Genomic DNA, 16860 nt, shown 5'->3' on the forward strand with positions numbered 1-16860 from the left:
ATGTGATTTAAAATCATAAAATGTTATTGCATTCACTTAACAAATGTCAACCTATAATTTCCACTACAAATGATCACTTATTGTTGACAAACAAGAAATACCAAATAACAAAACATATGGGTGGGGAGTGGCATGTCAGTCAGTAGGTGATATCTAAGATTCCAACTTGCTTTGTAAGAGCCTTTTGGCACATGTTGATGTATGTAAAGTTTTATCTCCTTGCATCAAACCAGTGAGGTTCTTTTTTGTGTTAACACAATTGCCAAACCAGAGCTTCTTCTATATTCTACAGTAATTACTGCATCTTCCACTCAATCACTACAACAGATCAGTTTTCAGTTTGCATGATTTTTTGTTTGTTTCTTCAATGGTTGTGCAGAGAAGGGACCATTTCTGGGACAGAATTGTATTTTTTAAGTCTTTTTTTCCCCCTTGAAATGGTTATATATGCAAATAAAATAAATGGAACACAGAATAGCTTTTTCTATTTATTTGTAATTCACATCATTCTGGAAAGCATTTGAGGCTTTATTCCAAACAGAATTAGAAGCAAACAGTAATAGTTAAGATTTATGAATGCTCATATGGTTTTAATTTGGGGCATAGATTTGTTTTGAGCTGTTACAGAGAGAACTTTCAGAGTCCCATAATACATGGTAATTTTCATATTTCCTTTTTCTCTAGCAGCCGTTCTTAAACAGAAATATCAGTGTTTGCTAAAGAAATTAAATTTCTTTGGTTACATTTATGCCTCTAATTAACAAAAAGGGGCATTTTCCTACAACTCACAGTTTTCAAATATTTTATTACTATTCCCAAGTTGTTATTCTATATAGGGCAATTTAAGAAGTATTTGAGCAAATTAGAAAAAAGTTACAGGATGAATATTGTCAGTTGTGCTACAAAACACCACCACATACACAAACACAAAGTGACCCTTTGTAGAGTTTAACACATACTGAATGCTGGCAGTCTTTGCCAAACATAGCTTTGACAGCTTGACTAAAGAAAATTAGATAGCAGGGCAGTAGACACACCAAACCATGACTTTTATGGCTGTGGTTGAAAGCCTTCTAGTAAATCAGCAGAGGTAAATAGCTTAACTCCTTAAGAGGTGTAAAGTCTACAGAATTGTAATCTAAACACATTACTTATTTGATTGGTTTTAAATGGCATCACTACTTCAGAGTCACAAAAATTTAAAAGGACCTTAATCAGGGGTCTCTGAAGAGACATATAGAACAATCTAAACACCTTTACAATGGTCAACATCCAGGAGGACAGCACACCATATATACTCCACTCACCCCATCGATAACCGTTCTCCTTTATTTCATTTGGCATTAGCTAACTGGCACTCTTTTTTTCTTTGGGAGAAGGGTGGAAATGAGAGGCTTAGTGCTCAGAGTTCACCAACAGAGATGGAACTGGGGTCAGCCATGTGCAGTAACCACTGTATCTCTCTGGCTCCTAAAACTGGCACTTTTAATGTTGCCAAGATCAGGGGTTTTCTATTGCTTATTTTCTGTATCCTCCAGATTATCCACAAGGTTTACCCCATTGAGAAATATTCCCTTAATCCATTCAAATCTCTGTCCAAATTTTTACTTGTTATTGAGGCATTTTTTTATTTTTCCATTGAAATAGGAAACTAGTTCCTACTCTTCCAGCACTGTTTTTCTTGAGAACACTTACCTGTCTAAAATTAAAGTATTTTAATGAACTTGCTCATTGACAAGCTCCAATTAAAACAAAATTTTATATCACCGATCCCATACATATCTATTAGCACTGACAGTTAACATTTAAATTCTCTGATCCTCCTTTTCTCATCTGTAAAGTGAAGATCATAATAGTAATAATCAATCATAGAGGTGCTGAGGATTAAATAACATGTAAATCTTTCACTAATTACCAATGTTCAACAAAAAGTGGCTGTGTTGACATTTATTGAGCATATATCATTCACTTCCAGTTTGAACAAGAACACAGAATTTCCACTCGTGTCCTGTTCTATCACCCTAAAAACATAGTAAAGAATCTATATTCATCAATAACAAAATTTCCCAAAGAAAACCAAAATCTTCTCAACCATCCATTGCCGAAGCACATCCTACAGGTAGGTAAACTATAATTCTAGTCCTGTCAAGGTCCTGCAGAGGAGATATCCTAAGTAACATTCTTTAAGAACGATAGCTGGACACTTGGGGAGAGAGTGGTATTGCCCAATTTCCAAAGGAAAAAGTGTAAATCATAAAAAAAAAAATTGAGCATGTTACAAATAAATAGTTATTGAGAATCTACTAAGATCAAAAAGAGCCAAGTCCTAGTGACACAGATACAGCTGCTCTCTAGTCTCCTGGAACTAAATATGATGTCCATTCTCAAACATTCAGATATTCAGCTACCCAAATGATGAAAAGAAAGTTACCTTTGTTTTGATCATAGGGAATATTTTCTATATCAAACACTTTAGAACTTATAAAGTCCATAATGTGACAGCCTACCTGCTATATGAGAACTCGTTATAGTACAACTAGAACAATGGCCTTCAAACTTACCGATAACAAAAGCTTAACATGCTAACTTAATGTGAAAATAAATTCGTACAAAAAAATGTTTAGCTTTACTACATGTGATGGCCTATTTCCTCTACTTAATAAAAAAAAATACTGCAGCTGTGGAGAAAGCTCAGGTGGCAGAGCACATGCATACTAAATGCAAAGTCCTGAGACAGATACCCTGCGCTGCACAAGCCCCTTCTCCCAGCACCGCCAAAGTGTAGCCCTGCTAGCCCCAAGCACCAACGGAACTGAACACCTCAGCCCTGCACCATTACTAGGAGTGGCCCCAGCCTCCCACTCCCAGCACTGCTGAGTAGAGCCTTTAAAAAAAAAATTTTAGGGCCCGGAGAGATAGCACAGCGGCGGTTGCCTTGCAAGCAGCCGATCCAGGACCAAAGGTGGTTGGTTCGAATCCCGGTGTCCCATATGGTCCTCCGTGCCTGCCAGGAGCTATTTCTGAGCAGACAGCCAGGAGTAACCCCTGAGCATCGCTGTGTGTGGCCCCCCTCCCAAAAAAAAAAAAACAAAAAAAACTTAATGTTCCCTATACACCTCAGTAAATTGTTGCATACTGCAATTATTTTCAACAAAAGAGAGGCAAGTAAAATAGATAAGGCAAACTATCAGGTCTTGAGAGGCGTCAAGTATACATGGAAGTAAATACCTGAGTCAGGAGACATAAGCTAGTCCAACTTTACCTAAGCCCTCATGACTGAACATTTGCTGTTAAATTAGAGTATGTAACTTGTTTTTCTTGTTCACTAAAGGCAGACCTTTCCAGTGCCCCGCCGCCATATGCAGCCATGCTTTTTACTCTGCTATAAACCAAGGTATATGCTCAATTTATGCTCTAAATACAACAGGGAAAAAAAACAAACTGAGAAGTAATCCCTGCATATTCCCACCTCTAATCTCTTAGTGACTGATACCTGACTGAAAATAAATATTCTTGCTCAGAAAATATGGTAATGCAGCAGATGCTAACTATGGAGTAATCTGTCGAATTAAAATTCACCAAATTAAAAGCATTACCACTATATAAAGACCATGAACAGATTATTGAACTTCTCTGACTAGCTTTCTTTGTAAAAAATCAGAAAAACAAACTTTCTTCAAGTTTCTAATAATCAAGTTTTTAACTATGTTACTGGGGGTACAATAAGCATTATACTGGTGTTGCTAGTAATACTAACACATAAGACTAATTGAAATTTTCTCTGCATAAATGTAAAAAAAGAAAGCAGAGCCAGATAGATAATGCAAAATGGACTAGAGCAGTTTCTCAACTGACAATGGTCCCTAAAGAATATCCTGGGTTAGAGTACATGCCTAGCAGCCAAATGTAAAAAAAGAAAGCAGAGCCAGATAGATAATGCAAAATGGACTAGAGCAGTTTCTCAACTGACAATGGTCCCTAAAGAATATCCTGGGTTAGAGTACATGCCTAGCAGCCCTGGGCCCATTCACTCCCCCATCCTGAAGCACCATCAGGTGTTAGCACTGGTAGTCTGAACACAGCAAGAAAGGTGCTGAAGAAGAAACAATAAAAAAAGTTCCTTCGTGGGCCCAGAGAGATAGCACAGCGGCGGTTGCCTTGCAAGCAGCCGATCCAGGACCAAAGGTGGTTGGTTCGAATCCCGGTGTCCCATATGGTCCTCCGTGCCTGCCAGGAGCTATTTCTGAACAGACAGCCAGGAGTAACCCCTGAGCACCGCCGGGTATGACCCAAAAACCAAAAAAAAGTTCCTTCGTTTCTTAAGAACTTGAACATAGGAAATATATCTGACCTATTGAATAGCATTTAAAAAGCAATGCTTTAAGTAGGGTCATGATAACTTTTTATGGGAGATGGACAGCCTACTTGCAGATGATAACCCCTCTCCATTTCCTCTAGTCCACAGCTTAAAATGTCACATTACTGCTTGAACTACACTTTAGGAACCTTTAAAAAAGTCACAAAGACTATTTGCTTGGAGCTGAAATGCAAAATAAACATTTCATCAATTAAGCAGCAAATGATCCTCTGTGTCAATCAAAAGAATAACTTTTTTTTTGCCCATGAAAAATACTTAAGACTATTGTTTATGTAACAATTATATAATTATCCTCTGGCGAGTAACATTACATACTTTGTGGGACTTATTAATGGGTCTGAATTGTTCTCATAATTATTTTTCAGCATTATTTCTACACATATACACAAGTTTCAAAAGTCATAATTCAAGGCAACTAACTGTCTTGCTACAGGTAGATTTCCTGGTATATGTCAGAATACTAAAGTTACCTTCTACCCCCAACTGATAATATTCCAAAGAAATTAAACTCAAATCCATTATTTTTCTTTAAAATGTAATTTTATCATCATGGCTAATTTCTAATAAATATATTACTTTTAAATTCTCATATAATATATTTAAATTATATTATTCTTCTCAATTTTAAAAATTCAGAGTATGACTTTAGTACCCTCCAATGTATTAAAACGAACAAGAAAATAATGTTCCAATAATCTAAAACTGAATAAAAGAGCCAACTGTAAATTTGGGCCAGTATAATCGACCTCTAGAATATTTATTTTCTTTCCCAATAGTAAATACTTTTCAGGAAAATAGTTTTTCTTATAACCTATTTATATTTAATTTGTGGTATGTGTTCCTTTTTTGTGACCAGGTCTAATTTACTGCTTCAGCCCAGAGTGAGTGAAAATATAGTCTTTTTTTACTTTTTTATATTATCCGTAATATAATCTGTACTCTTCAGAAGGCTGATAAAGTAAACCCTTTAAAAAATATTTTTGGGCCAGAATAATTATACAGTATATAGGGTACTTGCTTTGCACATGGCTGACCCAGGTTTGATCCCCAGCAACCCAAATGGTCCCCTGAGCACTGCCAAGAATAATTTCCTAGTGTAGAACCAAGTAACCTGTGAATATCGGCAGGTGTGACACCAACACAAAAAACAAAGAAGTTTTTGGTTTCAACACTAGCAAAAGTTTCAAAATCTAAAAGGAAGTCACAACAAGCATTCTATAATATAAACAGACAGTATCCACATAAGTTTATTTCTCACAGTTCTCCTGACAAATGAACATTATTCAAGAACATACTGTATACACAGATAAGAAGAAACATACAAAATGCTTTTAAATGATGCACAACAAAATCCAGCAGTATAAAAGAATGCATGTGAACTCTTGCTCACTGCGCAGACTAAATTTAATCACTTGTTTAAATAGTAATAAAAATACAATCTTTTATGGATCTTGTGCAGACTACAAAAGGGAAATTATTACCATATATATGATTTTTATATTAGGCAGTTTTCTTTGATGAGTTGCACCAACAACTCTAAATACAGAGGCAGAAGGCTGTGTATTTTAAAGGAATTAATGTTGTGAATTAGAGATTTTACACAGTTACTACCACTGGCACTTTTCACCATATTTTGTACACATCACATGATCATCTTATATAACATTACATTTAAAAAATATATCTGAGTGACAATTTTATAACATTCACACACCATGAGCTGGTTAAGGAAGCAATGCCATAGTTGCCTCCTGTAGTGCTTCACTTGTTGGAAATAAGGACAGTTTATTGTGGTTAAAAAAAAATTAGACGTCAATATGGTTAAGCAGCTCCAATTTACTAAAGACCATTCAGTGGCCACACTGGGACAGTGAGTTCTTTTAAAGTGTACATCCTAAAAGCAAACACCATCACTGGTTAAAACTTTTGTCTAAAGAAGTCAGTTCCTGTACTGAAAACTATTTTCACAAAACTGAAAGCTACTAACTGTTTTAATGTAAATACTTTGTCTCATATGTATGCGAGTTCTTAGAAACCTTTGGAATTTACTCTCTCTTTAATGTGTGCTCTCATTTCCACCTTTCCCGCTTGAGATCACCACTTAAAGGACTTTTTTGAGGTGATGGTGAGAAATTCACCAGAGAAACCCTTTGCTCAGCAGAAATGTTCAGCTGCTGAATAGTGATCTAGAGCCACATCGGTGCAGAGCTGGACTGGACGAGAACACTCAGGAAGCTGTCATGCTGAGTGTCACTTCAGGGAAAGCAGAGAATCTTTCCAAACTGCACATAATTCACAATGATACCATTGCTATGTGAAGAGGGACTAATATATAATGTTTTTTCCCATGTCATCTGTTTGCTGGAAAGTAGTTTGGGTCAAGGTAATTATAACTGGTGCTTTGGGACACACAGTAGTCTCTGTCTAAAAATGTTTCTGACCTATAAATGGGTTCTAATTGGTGATCTTCCTTGTGAATATCTGTTTCATGTAGGCTGCAAAGAAAAAACAAACACATCATTAAATGGCATTGTCTATATATTACAAAACTTCTACCTCTAAATCAATTAATCTACCAGAATTTCCACTAAAAGTATGTGATATATAACAAAAGAAAACTTTCTGTTTGTTTTGTTTTGGGCCACACCCAGTGACGCTCAGGGGTCTGCACTCAGAAATCACTCCTGATAGGCTTGGGAGACCATCTGGGAAGCCAAGAATCAAATTCAAGTTGACCACATGCAAGGCAAATGTCCTATCCACTGTGCTATCAGCGCTAGCCCCAAAAGAAAACATTTTTAACTGCCTAAAACAACTACAACTAATATAAGAAGCTACATATGGAGATATCTAAGTTGTTTGAAAGGGCTAGAGTTATAGTACAAGAAGCAGGGTACTTACTTGCCTTACATATAGCCTATTGAAATTCAATTCCTCACACCTCAAAAGTTGCTGAGCCCTGCCAAGATTAATCCCTAAAGATAGGAATATGCCTATATTCCTGCTGGGTGTGCCCCCAATCAAAAAACAAAACAAAACAAAACGAAAAAACAAAAACCAAATAAGCAGTATAGAAATAAAATTCATTAATGAATGAGCTATTCATAGCTAATCTACAATAAAGAAAACACTTACCAGTCTGAACAAGTATCACAAAAATCCAAAGACATTCCTGGAGGACAATCTTGGCAGTGCCACCGAACCCCCTGGATAGGTTCTATGCCACAATTATCACACTGTGACAAATTCAGAGAAGAAAATTATTAAAGCTATGATGTTACAAAACCTACCCCCACCCCAGGAAACATATTACAAATGTACATCCTTTCCTTTCTTTAGATACATTAAAAAGTAAAATATAAAAATAGTTGTAAATATAATTTCATAGCTAATTATCTGACATTCCATCTATTCAAGATCAAGCTAGAGATAATATGAGATTATCTTTAATGCTCTTTTATAAAAATTAAATCATCTATAAACTTGGGCATTTAATTATTATTGACTAGTTAGTTAACAGGTACTTTAGACCAGAGCACAATGATTGATATTGAGAATTACTGATTCAATATCACAATTAAAATTCTTCAATGTTGTAATTTACAATGGTTTCAATAAAATAAAATTAAATTAAAAAAAAAAACACAAAAAACTATCCAATGTGGGTGGAGAGACAAGGTAATGCCTACCCAGGTTTGGTTTCCCGTATCCCATATGTTCCACTAAGAACTGCAAGAATGTGGTTCAGAAACTAACAAACTAAAGTAGAAAAAAGAAAAGCCACTATCCAAAGTGTTATGGAATTATTTAACTCTTAAGTGATCAGTGCAGTTAATATCAGCCAGGTTAACCCAAATTCTCTCTGAACTATCATCTTACTGAATTACTTTCCAAGTCTACAGGTTCCTAATAATCAACAGCAAGAACAATGAAAAGGTAGACCTAGCTCTTTCTTAGTTTGGCATTGAGAGCCCTCCAGGTATTCTGCATTAATTATGAAAATTAAAGTAAATTCCATTTCTAGTTTCTGTGATCATTACAACAACTAGATGCATGTCTGACTGAAAAACCAGAGGCATAATTTTGTTTTAAACTTCAGTTATCAATCATAGACCATATCACAGTAATTTTGTGTATACCAATACATATCATGGTCATTATTATTTTCTTTACATTTTTTGTTTAACACATGAAATCAATTCTAAAACCTTAAGTGATCTCAAGCATGTAAATTTCAAATCATAGCTATTAGTCAACTATAGCAATATGGAGTTAATACTATCATAAAACACTTGAAAGTTATTGAGTATATCTTAAACTGCTCACAATACACACAAGGTACCGATATGAGGTGATATTGTTTATTCCTTAACTTTTACACAATTTAAATATGTAGTTTTTGGTTAATTCTCTCAGTAATAAGTGCGTGTATATGCTTACATAAAATACATGTGTGTGTGTTTACATAGAATACAAACCCTGTTGACTGCAGATACCTGAGGTCTGTTCCACCAAAAAGAAATATAAAAATGGGAGTGGAAGTAGGTAAAACTCTTGATCTTTTTTGTTATTTGGGGGGGGGGGTATTTTTATCTTCATTTTACTGAATCATTACCCGCTTAAGGTCAGTATCTATGATACAGTATTGTACCTATGCACAGGACAAAATTTAATTAACAAAAGTTAATCTAACATTTATAATATATGCTTGAAGTCCCAGAAACCATCTTACACAACTCTTAAAAGTCTTTAAAAACTAAATAATTTAATGGGGTCTGGGGAGACCCCAGGTCGAAGGCCTTGTCCCTAGCTTGGGGGTGCTGGGAGCCTTGGTAGGCCCCCAGCCGTCCCCTCTCCTGCCCCCGGCCTCCAGGCCTTCCCTGGGACCCAGCCCAGGCGGCCAGAAAAGGTGGGTGTCGGGTGGTCCCTCCTGGAGGGGATCCCAAGCTTTCCCTGCCCTTCCCCCAGTGAAGAGGGGAGGGAGGGCATAGGGAGGAAGGCAGGTAGATCCTGGCTTCTGGTTCTTTACCGAATCCTTTCTTGATCTGGAGGCTAGCTCTAGCCGGCATGGGGTCTGGGAGACCCCAGTTCAAAGGCCTTGTCCCTAGCTTGGGGGTGCTGGGAGCCTTGGTAGGCCCCCAGCCATCCCCTGGGACCCAGCCCAGGCGGCCAGAAAAGGTGGGTCTAAATTGGGGGGTGCTGAGAGCTGCTCATTTTTATTAAGGCAGTCTCTGGCAATTTCTTACCAGTCTACATGTTCAAAACCACGTGGGGGCTATTGCCCCGGCGCGCACAGTAAATATCAATAGTATATCCTAGCCTTCAGTTATGTTTTGTGTATTGTATGTAGAATGTCCATCTTGCATTCTGCCCTTTCGTACACCCCTGTAAAGCTCATTTTCACTCCTTAACTCTATTACCCCCAAGAATCAGTATGCCCCCCATTTACCCTTTTTAACTTCAGTACTTCACAGTCCCAATCACACTGGATTTAACAACCCCCAATTATTTCAAAAGGCATAAAATGAACACGTATGGCTTTTGAATATTTTATGTCTATTTTCTCTAACAGCTACAACTCTTACTAAATATTCTCTTATACAGTGAAGATTTTCCCCTCTTTTTATCTTTTCTTCTCTCTGTGAGCTGTTCAATAAGGAATTTTTGGTGAAAGAGTCCCTCAGATTAATGCTTATGTTTAACCATGTCATGGGGATTTTTGGACTTGTTCCTGCAGCCCCCATATAGGCCTATAACGCCATGTGGCATTGTTCCTTGTTTGCATAGGCACATTAAAATGGGAAAATACTATACATACAAATAAGTTCCTATCTAATAGAGGTAGGAACACAGAAATCTTGTAGAGTAATGGGTCCTTACACCCTGAACACTGACATAATGACCTGGCACTGTGCCTCAGAAGAATGGGCATTCTCCATTCACCCCTGAACTAGGGAAGCTAACTATGAAACATCCAAAGTCATTTATAACATCATCTGGAAGCAATTCTCTACCAAGGAAGACCCTCCTACTGCTACTCTGACACTGACCTGCTCAAAAGAGACTTCCCTCAACACTAAGAAGATTTGACAACGACCTGCTTACAGAACAGGGCTCTCTGCATTGCCCTTTTATTGTGAGGTGAAACTAGAGGACGTTCTACCATCCTGACTTCAATTTCGGATATGCAGATTCCAGGATCTTTAATACAGAAACATGATACCAACAACAGAGACTGTAAAAAATAAAAAGTGTATTGGCACTACAGACAATGGATTGGATTGTACAAACTAGTTTGCCTGGAGCCTAGAGTTGGTCTTATGCCAGGAAACTTCAGGGGTAGGGTCTCCTTGTATTTAGGCCAAGGCTTTTCCTTTCCATGTCCCTCATATTTTGGTGGGCCTATGCAAACAATAGCTGCAACTCTAACACCGTTTATACAGTGCTCCTTTGATTCTAATCCTTAAAAAAAAACACACTTAAACTTTTGTGATTAACTTAAATTAATATGCAGGTACAAGGAAATGTAAGAAAATACTATACCTTCAATGTTTAAGGAGTTACACAAGTTTTATGGCCTTAGATTGCTTTGTGTACCGCTAAGAAATATTATAATGTACTACAATCTGGGGACTTGAGGGACAAAGTAATTGTACATGGGTTCTATTTTATTTTTTCTTAATGTTCTTTGGCTGAAAGTTCAAAATTAAGGTATCAGCAAGGGGTTTTCTTCTAAGAATTCTGTTTATGGGTGATTTTCCTTCCACTGTAACTTTACCTTTTCCTCTTTCCTTGCATCTTTGTTCTCATAATTAAAAATAAATTTATTAATAAAAAACTAAATAATTGGTAGGGTCTGTACAATTTACCTTGAAACCTATGTGTTGTACAAATCCACTTTCAGCTTGCATTTGTTGAAGTTTTTGCTTCTTTAACTTTTTAAATTGTAATAGTTCCTTATATTCAGGTAAATTCCTATACATGATAGGAATACTTTCCTCATCCTATTCAAAATAAAATTAAAAAATTAGTTTGACAATTAAACTAAATGTAAGAAATAGTTATCTAGAATTTTCCACTCTTAAGAAATCTTAACTTAAATAGCTCAACAAGCAGAGGTCATGCTTTACATGTAGCAGTCTGGGTTCAATCCCCAGCACCTGAAGCCCCCTAGAACATCAATGGAAGCTATGCCCAAACATAAAGCTGTATAGTAGCTCCCAAGTACTGACACGTGCAGTCTCACAAAATACTAAAGATATCTTACCCTCCCCATTTGAGGGGGTAGGAGAGAAAGGATCTGGTTTAAGGACCACACTTGGCAATGCTCCTGGGTTACTCCTGGCTCTGCACTCAGAAATCATTCCTAGAGGTACTCAGGGGACCAGATGGGATGCTGAGGATTGAACCCGGATGAGCTGCATGCAAGTCAAATGCCCTGGCCACTGTACTATCACTCCAGTCCAAAGATACCTGACCTTTAAGGACTCATTATGATGAACAGGATAATGGGGCTGCATAATATCAAGGACTTGCTCTAAATAAGTAAATGATAGAGTTGGGAAGGGCAGGTTATATAAAGTAAAACTAGATTGCCAGGGCTAGAGTGATAGTACAGAGTGTAGAGTGCTTGCCTTGAACACAGTTCACCTAGGTTTTATCCTCAGCAACTAATATGGTCAAAGCCCTGAAGGAATGAGCCCAGCAGTCAGGTGGAAAGCAAAAAATACAAAAACAAAATTATTGTAAGTTTAGTTGTTAAAGTTGGATGCATGAATATGCATAAAACTGGATGCATACTATTTTGCATTATGGGTTGTGTTTGTTTACATTTTTTGGTTTTGGAGGTCACACCTGATGGTTCTCAGGGCTTATTCCTGGTGCTGTGTTCATACCTGGTTGTGTTCAGAGTTTATTCCTGGCTATGTGCTCACAACTGGTGAGCTCAAGTGCCCATATGGGATCCAGGAAAAGTGAAAAATGTGTCAGGCCTTGTACAAAGCAAGTGCGCTGCCAGCTAGATTAATGCTCCAGACCCTACTTTTTATTACATTTAAAAATTTCATAAAAAATGTTGAAAAACACATAAAATAGATAAATAAAAAGCAAATTGAGCGGGGGCAGAGTGCTAGTACACCTTGCCTTGCATATGACCAGCCAGAGTTTAATCCCTGGCACCCTATATTGTCCCCCAAGCACTGCCAGGAATGATCCCTGGGTGCAAAACCAGGAGTAACTGCTGAGCACCACAGGTATGGCCTCTGAGCATCCCTTGGGAGAGCCAAGAACAAACAAACAAATTCATAATTCTGGTTAATTAAAAGAGAAAAAGAAAGTTTTTCTGAGGCATAAGAATTAATCTATGAACAGGTAACTTACTGATTCTTCCTCGAGAGTAGTGTTCATGTGGCTATGAAAACAGGTTCGGTCATCATCTTCATCCATATAAACTGGTGGTTCATGGGAAGTCATGAAAGTGGAGGGTTTAAAGAGATGCTTATTAAGAGGGTGCTGCCGTCTGCTCGCTGAAGACTAAGTAGAAAACACATATTTAATTGGGAAGTAAAAACCCTAAAACATTCAATATTTTGAATGCAAGTTTATCTGTTAGGAAGATTTCAACTCTACCCTTCAGCATTCTCTGATGTGTCTGTTTTTGCCTTGTTATCTAGATTCTTTTTTTCCTGAAGCTATATAGTTTTTTATTGATTGAAACTCAGAAAAATTTGAGAAGAGAAAGAGGGAAAATATGTGTTTAAGAGAGAATATAAGGTTCCTGCTCCAGTCCTAATTATCTGCCTCCAGAGGCCATTTCAGGTCTGTGTCTGGCAGGCTCGGGGACCATATGGTACACCAGGGATCAAACCTGGATTGATCCAGTGTGCAAGGCAAATGCCCTATAGCTATACTATCACTCCAATCCCTCCTCTTTTATTATCTTTTAGATAGGGGTTCCTGCCCTTTTCACAGAACCTTGGGACACAAATTAATTTATCTCATACATCTATATTTTTCTATAAAATTAAGAAGGAAAAAAATAAAGACAGCATTGGCCAAGGACCAAGTAGTCTCAGGTACACTGGTAGAGATAGAAAAGGACAGATTTAAATATCCGAGCCAAAGTAAACAACAACAGAATCAAGAGACCCAAACTATAACAGTCTAAACTTAAAATGGGCCTGTTATACTGGCTGGCCAGGGAGCAAAGGGTGGTATTACAGGTTGCACTCTTGAGGCAGGTTAACACTGGTGGTAGTGGGAATGGCCCTGATTCACTGTATATCTGAAATCCAACTATGAAGGACTTTATAAGTCACAATAGTTTCAATTAAATAAACAAATTACATATAAATAAACTAAAAAAAATTAAGAACAAACATAAACCTCTCCAGAATGGAAATAAATAAACAAATTACATATAAATGAACTAAAAAAATGAACTAAAAAAATTAAGAACAAACATAAACCTCTCCAGAATGGAAATAAGCAAACAGCGAAAATCAAGATATGCATTCAAGGGAGAACACAGGCTTGAAGAGCAAGATTATTAACTGGATTTTGAAAGCAAGAAACCTTAAAAATGTTCAGTAACAACAACAACAAAAAAATGTTCAGTAACTTTTCCAACAATAGCAAGAGTAAGGCAAGGGGTGGGGGACCATAGGCCATATGTGGTGGTGCTAAGGGCTTACTCCTGGCTCTGTGCTCAGGTTTCACTCTTGGTGGTGTTCCTGGGGCCATATGCAGAGCCACAGATCAAATAGGGATCACCCCCATATTATCTGTCTAGCCCTAGAATCTAATTTCTTTTTGTAAGCACCACTCATAAATTGGTGGTTGCCAGGGACAGGCTGGTGGGGAGGGGGAAGAAATTGGTAAAACAAGTGAAGAGAATCAAAAGGTATAAACTTCTTTTTAGAAAATAATCAGGGTGCAATAATAGCACTGTATGTATAAAAAATTAATGTACAGCCACAACAGTTCATAATATTATACTGTGCATTTTAAAGTACTTATAAGAAGCCTTTTTTGTTCCATTTGGTTTTACTTTTGGGGACTACCTGGGGGTGCTCTTGGCTCTTACTCAGGAATTACAAACCCTGGCAGTGCTAAGGGGACCAAATTGAACGCTGGATTCCAGTTTGGCCACATGCAAGGCAATTAATTTCCCTAACTGCAGTATGATCCATCCCCTATAAGATCTTTAAAGTCACCATTGAAAAGAAATTAAATATGTATGGTGATGGATATTGACTATCTTTGTGATTACTGTGATAAGTATCAGATTATGTTTTAGTCTAAAACTGATAGTGTTATATGTCAAAATACCTCTATTTTTTAAACTTTCTTTTTTTGGTTTTTGGGTCACACCCGGCAGCGCTCAGTGGTTACTCCTGGCTCTATGCTCAGAAATCGCTCCTGGCAGGCTCAGGGAACCATATGGGATGCTGGGATTCGAAGCACTGTCCTTCTGTGTCTAAGGCAAACGCCTTAGCTCCGTGCTATCTCTCCGGCCCCAAACTAGCTGCAATTTGATGCCGTGTTCTATTTAGAAAGGGATGAACAGCTTGTTCATTGTAGAAAATAGATATTAACTTACAACAGAATCATAACTTTGAATGGTTCTTTGTATTATATGCCTATTATGTACTGTTTGTATTATATATTGTATGTAGTGTATTATGTTTTAAGTGACAATTTACATATTATACCTTTATTTGCCCTATTTTTTTACATCTATAAGTATTTCAAAACATATACACCTTTACAAAGTAATTCTGCCCCTGAAGAGCCAAATCAAAGGTTTCCTTTCATCTATTTTCTTTTTACCTTTTTGGAGTATATATACAAGTTTGGTGTTCTGCCAGGGACTGGAATGCCAGCTTTAGTTAGTTTTATGAAATACTTTTGTACTCGGCTGGCAACCTAAGGAAAGAAACATGACAAGTTAAAAAATAATTAAATGAACCAATTTGATTAAACAATTAAACATCTTATTAAACAATTAAAATTTATCATAAATCCAGAAGGAAAATTAAATTGACACCAAAGGTATGGATAATTACCAAAATTAATAAAATTAAATTTGTCTGATTCCGAGTATTTACATATTTTCAATTGTGAACCCATTTATAAGCAAAAATAAGTTTATTATTAATGGGAATATGACGAAAGATGCTAGAGATTTTATTTACATAATTCTAAGATAATGATCAAAATTCTACTAGATAGTATAAGCAATAATGTACAGTTCTCTTGTGTTTATATTACTTAATGAGGTCAAAGCAAAATCAGCTCAATGTTTTTCTGATATCGATACAAAAATGCACAGTGCTAATTAAAAATTTTTTGTCAACACTGCAACCAACAATGACATGGCATATGTGCCTAGTGCCATTATCCTTCGTTGTCCAGAGTAGATGCAATAGAACGAGGAGGTAAGACTCAGAAAGACTGATGAGAGGGACTAGAGATATTTTAGGGGAACTTTACTTCCCTGTAAGTCAACTATAGGACCTCAATGAGGTTTCTATGAGCACACATATCTCTGCTCTCTCTCTCTTTGAGGAGATTCCTTAGAAATAGTCATTTTAGAGACTCTCAAGTCACATAACCCTTTTGCCCACCAATCAAGTAATTCCTGTTGACTTGCTTAATCTAGTTAGGTTAGTATTAGCAAATGTTTGCACAACAGTTATCTTTGCTGCTCTTCTTACAATTGTTGGTTTAAGAATTTGATGGAGAATCAAGGATCTCAGGCCACAAGGCTGTGAAACAGCCTCTAACCACAGGCTTTTCCTCTCTTATTTCTTTTTTTTTTTTTGGTTTTTGGGCCACACCCGGCTCAGGGGTTACTCCTGGCTATGTGCTCAGAAGTTGCTCCTGGCTTGGGGGACCATATGGGACACCGGGGGATCGAACCGCGGTCCGTCCAAGGCTAGCGCTTGCAAGGCAGGCACCTTACCTTTAGCGCCACCGCCCGGCCCCTCCTCCTCTCTTATTTCTATGCTTTCTTCTTAATCCTCACAGTGCCCCTGCTGGTTCCCAGTACTTCATTAAATAATAAAAAAAAAAAAATTATATATATACATATATGAGGTTATCTCCTAAATTACCTGTTTTGCTGTCCTATTGCCCAATTCATCTGCTATCTTCTGCCAGCGCCGTGATTCTACTTCTTCAGGAGGATATTTCAGAAGTAGTTGTTCAAGCTTTTTCTAAGGCAAAACCCAAGACCAAATTTTCTTTTTTTTTTTTTTTTTTTTTAAAGACCAAATTTTCTTAGCTAAGTGTTCAATGCAAAACTGAATTTTTGAAGAAACACATCCACATTTCATTTTTAACTTTATTACCTGAACTTTGGGGATTAGACTACAAAAAATCATTATGACAGAGAACAAAGGAAATAAATTAAATTAGAAAGATAGAACAATAGAAAATAAGTTAAGTACATGAATTGTATGCTAGAAGCCCTATTTTTG

At 37.0% G+C, this 16860-nt stretch overlaps 1 protein-coding gene across 2 annotated transcripts in view; it reads right to left on the reverse strand.

The window, feature by feature from the left end:
- Positions 1-5591: 5591 nt before the first annotated feature.
- ZZZ3 (zinc finger ZZ-type containing 3) overlaps positions 5592-16860 on the reverse strand; it is a 49429-nt gene continuing 38160 nt past the window's right edge. For both annotated transcript variants that reach the window (XM_049771471.1, XM_049771470.1), the window contains 6 exons: positions 16495-16596; positions 15209-15304; positions 12758-12910; positions 11248-11382; positions 7514-7614; positions 5592-6873 (listed from right to left, as the gene is read on the reverse strand). In XM_049771471.1, the coding sequence (XP_049627428.1) occupies positions 6729-6873; positions 7514-7614; positions 11248-11382; positions 12758-12910; positions 15209-15304; positions 16495-16596 (732 nt within the window). In that variant the 3' untranslated portion in view covers positions 5592-6728. The remainder of the gene's footprint in view (positions 6874-7513; positions 7615-11247; positions 11383-12757; positions 12911-15208; positions 15305-16494; positions 16597-16860) is intronic.

This window comes from Suncus etruscus, chromosome 4 (assembly GCF_024139225.1).
Source record: "Suncus etruscus isolate mSunEtr1 chromosome 4, mSunEtr1.pri.cur, whole genome shotgun sequence".
NCBI lineage: Eukaryota > Metazoa > Chordata > Mammalia > Eulipotyphla > Soricidae > Suncus > Suncus etruscus.